This window comes from Sipha flava, unplaced genomic scaffold, assembly GCF_003268045.1.
Source record: "Sipha flava isolate LNK unplaced genomic scaffold, YSA_version1 194_pilon_pilon, whole genome shotgun sequence".
Taxonomy (NCBI): Eukaryota; Metazoa; Arthropoda; class Insecta; order Hemiptera; family Aphididae; genus Sipha; species Sipha flava.
The window spans coordinates 1,611,487-1,620,821 of record NW_020272758.1 but is presented as its reverse complement, the minus strand read 5'-3'; the positions used below and the strand labels follow the sequence as shown (position 1 = coordinate 1,620,821).

General features: G+C 29.9%; 1 protein-coding gene across 1 annotated transcript; it reads left to right on the top strand.

Moving 5' to 3' along the window:
• The first annotated feature begins 1,891 nt into the window (after positions 1-1,891).
• On the top strand, positions 1,892-2,490 carry LOC112681688. The gene is made up of 2 exons (XM_025551970.1): positions 1,892-2,018; positions 2,147-2,490. Exons 1-2 carry the CDS (start codon positions 1,892-1,894, stop codon positions 2,488-2,490), a joined length of 471 nt encoding a protein of 156 aa, XP_025407755.1.
• The last annotated feature ends 6,845 nt before the right edge of the window (positions 2,491-9,335 follow it).

The window sequence follows — 9,335 nt, the reverse complement described above, 5'->3', positions numbered from 1 at the left end:
GACGAGACGGTATACGTCGCAGTCATTCGCCAGACAGCTATGTAATGTATTTAATAAAATCTAGCTGCGCGTATTATCATCATCGAACTGCTGTGGGAGCTGCAACGCTAATAATAAAATGATTATTGCGAAACACGGTCCCACGGACGGCGTTGCGATGGATTTTAATGATTAAAAATACCTTTTCGCTCGACTTGAAAACCGTTTACGTATTTACCTGCCAAACCGACCGGCCCACTATGGGTTTCCCCATGGAAAATCCATTTTTCGGGAAATAATTATATTATCTCTAAACGTTTGCGTTCTATTGTATTTCCGTTTTCCCTTCAGTCGACTGGGTTTTCAATCCGAATGGCAGCCCGAACGGGAAACAAACACTACCGATTCCGGGGGCCGGAAACAACAGAACAAATACTTGTTTATTTTTTTCGCTATATTTATATTTACTGCGCTACGCAATGGTATATGGTACACGTGCAGATATATTTTCAATTAAGTCCAGGGTCGTTTGTGCGTTTTTGTTTTATTTTTTATCTCAAGTTCACAAACCTACGGATGATCGTTTTTCGACTTGCAAGTGGGCGGGATGTAGGGATGAACGTCGACAGGATTTGATTGATAATAGCCAACTGGATATAAGTATATGATCGGCGACGAGTGGCGAAAACGATGGAAGCTCAAGGTACTTATTAAGCGTGTGTAATAATTAAAAGCACCCCAACTGATAGTTTCGAAAACTCTCAACACGAGCCAAAGGTTGTGTGTGTGTGTTTACTTGATGGACAAACAAAGGAGGCGAAAGAACCGTTTAAAAGTATCATAATCAAATTCGAAGGAAAACTTAGTTCATCAAAAACAAGAGAAGTTTTCCTCCCCGTCTATCCAATAATTAATGTGAAATAAAAGAAAAACCTCTTTCGATATTACCAAATATTACAGTACAAAAAAATAATGGCTGTCAAATAATCTATTAACTATTTAAAGTTGAAATGTTATATAAATATTTACCGTTCAAAAAATATTTATAAACCTTTAACAAAGGTTGGGATTTAAAAAACGGAAAATCTGTTTTTCATTCATCAGTTGTGTTTAGATCGATTAAGATATTCAATGTACGCAAAATACTTTTTTAAATAAAACAATTAAGATGTGAGACACAATATTTATAACAATTTAACTCACCAGTATTTATGCAAGATAAATTGAGTTTATTTAAGACTTAAGAATACTGTAGGAGTTAAACACAAGTTTATTTTTAATTTAATTTAATTTAGTTTTAAATTTTATTTTAAATTATATGTATTCGTTGTAATTTGAAGTACATTATTTTAAAACAATTATATTACTTTAAGGTTAAGAATTATCATATTTGTGGGATTTAAGTAATAAAAATCACTCACAATTTAATTTAATTAAAATAAACACTATATTATATAAATATGTATATTCATTAATGTGAAAAACAAATATCGATACGCGTTACAATTGCGGAGGAATTGCCGAATATATCGCGGAGGGTAATTCACGGTGTGTCGCGGATTGTACTCACGAACTGACTCAATGAGCGTCTGACCAGCCGGTATATATATCAGCGTCGATTGTCTAGAACATTCTCGAAATTACCTTAACGAGATAATCATCGCATATTCTAGAACATGGGATTTCCCCTTATCCACTGACAATATTGTAAACAACTAGGACGATTCGCGACACACTGTGAATTACACTCCGCGATATATTCGGCAATTCCTCCGCAATTGTAACGCGTATCGATATTTGTTTTTCACATTAATGTACATACATATTTATATAATATAGTGTTTATTTTATTTAAATTTAATTGTGAATGATTTTTATTATTTAAATCCCACAAATTGGTGACCTCGACGTGATGGCAGAGACAGACGCAACCATTGATCGAGTGGCCGTCAAAATACCGGATTTAATTTCGTCAGATCCCGAACTTTGGTTTGCTATGGTCGAAGGTAGTTTCGCCAGAATGACATCACGAAATTCGGGTATGTGGTTGGAGCATTACCGCCGAAATATGCAGTTGAAGTCAAAGACATAATTATGACGCCGCCCTCGGACAGTAAGTTTGTCAAAATTAAATATGAATTAATAAAACGTCTTAGTGCCTCCCAAGAGGAAAAAACACGTCAACTTCTGGAGCGCGTTGAAATTGGTGACCGTAAACCGTCACAATTTTTACGCCACCTCCAAAACCTGGCTGACTCTTCCGTTCCGGAAACTTTATTAAAGACACTTTGGATAGGCCACCTACCAAAAAGTATACAAGTGGCGTTAGCAATAGTTAAAGATAGTAAGCTTGAAGAACTTGCTCTTCATGCAGACAACATCGCTGATGCTTCTGGTCCTTTGCTACCTCAAATAGCAGAGACATCGAGAAGTGACACTTTTGAAGCCATGTTGAATCTTAAAATTTCTCAGCTTACCTTGAGTATAAATCCCACATATTTAATAATTTGAAATTCTATATGCATATTCTAATTGTTGGAAATCGGTAAAGTATTCCATATTAATTTTGAGAACATCGTGTTATTTTAAAAAAATTTCATAATACATTAAAATTTAACATTAAAAATTAAAACTTTATTTTTGTCCCGCCTAGAACTATACACGTTACAGACGATGTTTTAACAGTCATTAAAATAATGTACTGGACTTACAGAAACAAAATTTTAAAACCAAGGAATATATTTTTCGGTGATTTATAATCATGTATGAAATGGAAGTATAATAACAATTTTTTAATATATGTTATGAAACAATATAGCTAGTAAACCATAAAAAGAGGATCACATGGACAGTATTATTTGCTTTTGTGAAGACATTTTATACAGACAGATGAAATTCCAACTCGTTGAGTAGGGTAGGGCTTGGGGTATTCAAGGATTGAAAGACACAACCAAAGGGGTGAAAGTCCTATAGTAAAGGGTTAAAAAGAGAATGTAGGAAAAGATTATATAAATATGAGGATGAAAGACAATACTTGTTAATTTTTTTTTTTTTTTTTTTTTAAAAAAATTTTGACCTAATATTCGTAAAAATATTCATGGAGCAAACTAATAAATGTTCATATTTGTTGTATGACTTCAACACAACCTTTTATTGAATTATTGTATAATATTTTTTTTATTTATTTTGTTTTGTTTTATTATAGAACATTATAACAAGATAATTAAAATTATATTTTTACCTATATATTATGTACGAGACAGAAATTTATTGAAAACTTTTTTTGTTTTCCATAGTCATACACTGACGAGGAGTGTATTTATTTTATTACTATTGTCGTTTTATTTCGAAGATCGTATAATATTAATTCTAATTAGGATTAGAAAATACATTTTAAAATAATATTGTTTTGAAATAAATTTACACGTAATAAATACTCCAAAAGTATAATAATTTTAAATTAGTCTTTATCCAGAATATGACATGTCTATATCTTGTATATAGACATTGTATATCTCTTGGTATACTCGTAAATATTATGAGAATAGATCCATGATTATTTATAAACAAATTAGTATTAACCAAGACTCGGAACTTAAAACATTTGCATATTTTTTTAAAAAGTGCATATTGTAATTCTGGTTTAATACTCGTACAAATTCGATTCATGGTACGCGCAAATTTCAAAAATAAAAATGTTTGTTGCATCATTTTGCATACTTTATTATTTTCTGTAGAAATCCGCATATTTTAGGTTTAAGAACTTTTATATAAATAATTCATAGATTTAACGAAACAATTTTTTTTATAAATTGTTAGTTAAACTGATGACAGTAAAAATTCTACATTTTATATCGTTTGACAAAATAAACTGATTTATCAATGGCTATTTTAGTATTGCTTCTATAGCACTTAACAATGATATTATAATCTCTATTGTATACAAAAATTGTAAAAGTAATTGTGGACCGAACTGAATTTATTTTTACCTAAATATATCAAGGCAATATTATTGTGCCACAATATAAAGTAATCATATCAGTACTTATAAATTTATACTCCATAATATTAAAGTTTGATGAAGATTGTATAACTTGCACAACAGGAAAATAATAATACACAAGTGTCTATTTTTTAATTTGTTTTTAATTTAATTTTTATTTTTTATTCCGTGTACCTAATTTATGTAAATGATAAAAGATAAATAGTCAAATGTGATTATACTATCGTTTGTTGTTTTATTTGATTTGGACATTAATAATCAGCGTTTTAACGCTATATACAAATAACAAACATAACGCTACGAATATTATACCGTAGGCTATGCGTGTAGTTCAATAATTCGATTTTGCGAATTATTTATTCAAATAAATCCTGTAGGTTTAAAACACAACCAATTAAAGTATTAAAAAACTCAAAATTTACAATGCTCACCGTCGTTATGGGTGAAACCACTAAATCCGTAATTATTAAACTAATTTCTAATTGGATCTTTACTCCATAAAACCGATTACATAAAATACGTATTGAGTATTTTATTTACATGATATTTTTATTGCGTGGAAAAAAAAATATTCGAATATTCGAATAACGAATTTGTACGCCAAGAATATTTAAAACTTTCAATTTTTAAATGATCTAGCAAATAATTATATTCTTTTTTTCTATTTTCAAAATAGCATTATACTGCCAAATAAAATGAAAAAAAAAATAATTATAAAAGTTGTATTAAACAATGAGAAGAAAATCACCCATAAAATTTAAGAGGGAAAAGCTATTATAAAACTTCCCAAAAGTTCTTTCCAACAATTTTGCATGTACTCAAAAGTATTCAGAATATCCTAAAAAATCAAATGTTTTGTTTAGACAAAAATCCCGAAAATTCAAAGAAATTAATCTTCATTACAAACTCTAGTAATAATATTCATATTTTAAGCCATTTAATAATAATAATAAACTTTATCGTCACTGTGTTGAGAGCATTTTTCGTATTTGGATAATATTACACTATTTATAAACACCCCTTCCTTCCAAAATTAGAGCTTGAGTCAGTCTGTAGAACAAATATAAACTATAACAACGATATTGTAATAATGCGCAAGCAAAAACCATGTTTAAAATGAAATCATTATATGATTTAAACGTATTTACGATCTTGTCTCTGTAGACGTGTTTTCGTAATCGGTTTCTCGTAATGCCACTGAGGATTTAGTTGAAACGTTTCGATGAATAGTTGAAAGAATCTAACCACCGCCCCGGGGTCAGGTCTTTTTTCTTCCGTAGAAATATGTGTGTATATATGTGTTGTTGAAATTCATTTTTTTTTTTGTGAAAAACGAGCTGCTGCTACTGCATCTGACGGGCCAATCAGAAGACGAAAATCGAATATCATCTCCTGAAATCTCTTGGAATACGCCGTACCATTTAATACGTGTATCTGCGTACAAAATCCAGATTCCGATAACCCGTTCCTGAGTCGTCGTACCGTTACGCGAAGTAATATACTATCCACGTTTTAACAATACCGCATCTAGTCGACTGAAGTGATTGTTGTAGTGACGCATTGACTTATTGTCATCAAAATCGATTACGATTTGTGATGTGGTATAAGTTGTTTCAAATTCTAAAGATATTCAATTATACGACGTTTTTATGTTGTTGAACATTTGGACATCGGACGATAGAGTGCACACGTCTTGACGTACTTAAACAGGGACGGTTGCGTTCACGATAATTCAGCTGCATGTCCCCAGCCCCCACTACCTCGGACTTTTGAATTCAAATTTTTACAGTCGTTTGTGTTCGTTGTGTTTGTTTGTGCTTTTATTCCCGTCGTTTGTGCGTAACCCGTTTCCGAGATGTTAAACATTGAAGGAGAGAGGGGCCTAAGGACATTCTTAATAAATTCAAAATATATTTAAGCAAACTTTTAGTGTATATTGTTTTATTAATACATTTTATAAAGTAAACTAAGTATATGTAAGTAACTAATTTTTTATTTATTGACTTGTTCGTTTATTCGGCTACTTGTAAACTGTCGTACTTTCGGCATTACACAATGTTAGAAAATATAGGTGTACGACGTTTTACGTATGAATCGACGTTGTATGGTCGTGAAACGCAAAAACAACGACGGATAATAATCGACTGAACTGAACACTAAACAACACTAATCTATTATTCTATATCTGCTATTATCTTTATCGACTTTCGATCGATATCCAGTGGGTTATACGGTCGATACGGGGTGATAGTATTATTTATACTTAAACAAAAATTATAACGAGATATGAAAAGTAGTTTGCAAGATAGTATTTTATTGGAAGTATGAAGTCCTCTTAGTACATTTTTTTTTCGATCATTTGAAATACGTATCTATAGTTTTTAATTTTAAATTTGAAAAATTTGTCAAAGTATGCAAAATAAGCATAGTTATCTTAAAATATGTATTCTCCTGCAAAATCCATCAAACATACAAAAATATATAAACAAATATATATATATATATATATATATGCAATATATTACTTTAAAATTTTAGATCTGATATCATGGCACCGAGAAACGAATTTATTTTGTACTTTGCTATATTTAACAATAATAAAAAAATTATGCAAATTTATTCATCTCTAAATAGTCAGACATGTTATAATAATTGTTAAGATCTATGGAAAATAGTAACATAATAGGTACCTAAACCGGTGTAAAATATACATATACATTATATAGCATAAAATTAAAAAAAATACTTGGACTTTTATTCAAATACTTTGTGAGTATTTCTAACCGATCGCCGACTTAATACCGACGAGAACGATACATGATTATATGCCGTGGAAGAAAAAAAAGGAGGATTTATCAATTAATCAAACAACGCAAATCCATGTGCAAAGCCAAGATATTTTAATCGATACGATTTCGCCGGCTATCGAAATATTCGTCTTCCTTTTGGGGAAGGTCGGAAGAAGAAAAAAGGAGAAGATCGATCGCGAGAGGATGAGTGGAAAAATATATAGTAGGTATATTATATGTCATTGCAGCGTATAAAATTTCCGAAGTACATCCGGGCCGCAGTCACTGGATTTCGGACAGAGAATAATGTGGGCAAATAATTTTTGAGTTACCGTCGTCCGTCGGCGCATAATAATAATTGTAATAATAGTAATAGAAGTAGTATTAGTTAGTTATAACAATACTTATAGTGAGAACGATATAAAAAGTAGTAATAATAAAAGGGTCTATAGTAATAATACAATTATGAACGACGTCGAACTATCGGACGCCGAATATTTCCAATTCGTTGACACCCGATTAAAACCGTTCGGTCCCTCTAGGTCGGTTTACAAAATCGGATTCGACCGTGTGTAGCATTGAGTGGTGGGTCAACGGGGTGTGGTGGCGACGAGGGTGTAACGGATTTCCATGTCCGTCGCCCGCGCCCAAATTCTTTTATTCGATGAAAATATTACAACCGCAGCGCAATCGAACGTGACGCGGGTGTTCCATTCGGAGCAAACGGTACGCGTATAAATAAATAATATATTTTTCTACGATAAATGTGGGTCATAATATTATCGCGTGCATACGATTCGTTCGGGTCAGATTTTCGGTAACCTTTTTCTTTTTTTACTTCTTCGAGAGATTTAGGTTGAAAATAATTATTTGAGCTCAACAGTTAGTTAACTTAACGTAGGTACATTCTACGGTGTAGCCAAGATCTTTGAAATTTAGAGGATTAAAACAGTTGAAAGTTGTATTCAATTTTCGATAAAATTGCACCAATTATGCGGAAAAAATAAATATTTTTTTATTTTTAAATCAATGAACTTCCTCCTACTCTCATTATCTCTTATGAAAAAAAATAAATATTGAAAGCGAAAAAAATAAATTATAACCATACTAGTGTTAATTTTACTATAATATTAACTTGTAAACTTTAGTAAAACAATTACATTTTTTTGTATCTTAGATTTTATACTTCTATAGAACTATAACTAATTAATAATTTTTTATTATGTATGTGAAAAAAAAAATAACACAAAAATATTAAAATTTAATTTAAGCTTCAAAATTTCGGAATTCATTTCAAAATAATTTGAAAAAATGTATTACTTATTTAGAAACCTTTAGGACTCCTCATAACAAAAACACATAAACTTTAAGTTTTGAGCCCTGTTTATTAGCATACACTGTTAATAGTGTAGTTATTTATACGGCTGATTATACACATAATATGTAAAAGAAGTTGTCTAAGAAGACGTCTAATATATTTTTAATTACTTCAAGAAATATTAATATAATACTGCAATACTGCAATCGTTTTTTATGATTAATTTATTTTTATTTTGTATATATATATAATATAATTTAATAATTTGACAGTAGTATAATAATATGAACTTATTGACATCAAATATCAGAACCTACACTTTTTTTTTTTTTATAGTTTATAACCGACGACGCCGCGGGAACTGCTTGCGCAATGCTTCCACGATGCTGCCTCTAATCAGATGAAACATAACAGTAGTATAATTTATACAATAATCTATAAATATATAATATTATTGAATTACACAATGTCGAGCCATGTTACACACTATACATCGGAAAAATGTCATTAAACTAAAAAAAAAAAATCGATTCAATTGTGTTTACTTTACTCGATCAAATTAATTTTTCGTTAGTAAAATTTTCTCTTTTCGTCGTCTACGTTTGTTTAAATTGTTCACTTCACCTACGTACACAAAGAATACTTACTTTTAATTGTTTTAATGTTTTTCATTTAAAAGAATGGAAAATACTAGAGTATTTTATCTGGAACTTTTTCAATTATTGTTTAATCTATGCATTTTTTTTTGTTACAATTTTAGTTGTAACTTTAAAGTTAGTTTTATATTAACATGTAACTAGATTTTTATTATTTTTATTTTTAGTTATTCCTTACTTTTGTAATTTAATATTTTATACATAAAAATGTGTAATTTAAGTACAATTTACTAGAATAGCTTACTTGCAAATAATAATTATTGTGTATTGTTTTCGTATTATGTTTTACTATGATGAATATTTAATTTTGCCTCACATAATATTTAAACTATGTTTTAAAACTGGTAGTTTGGGAGTAGTAAGTATCATTTTTTATTTTAAATAAAATTTCAGAAAGGCTGTGGAAAATTCTCTCCTCGTTTGTAAAATATTTTATTATTTATTTTCTGGAAATTAATATCATTCTAAGCAAATAAAATGATGTATTGATTTACAGTGATTGGGTATTTTGTTTATTTACTGAATATGTACGGATATTTACGCATATAGAGTAGTGTTAATTTAAAAGATTTGTGCATAGGAAAGATCAT

What these genes read in the sequence shown, in the direction of transcription:
- LOC112681688 (XM_025551970.1), top strand. Translation starts at nt 1,892, where the DNA reads ATGGCAGAGACAGACGCAACCATTGATCGAGTGGCCGTCAAAATACCG. An exon ending in AATGACATCACGAAATTCGG is followed by an intron (nt 2,019 to 2,146) that starts GTATGTGGTTGG and finishes GTGCCTCCCAAG; the next exon opens with AGGAAAAAACACGTCAACTT.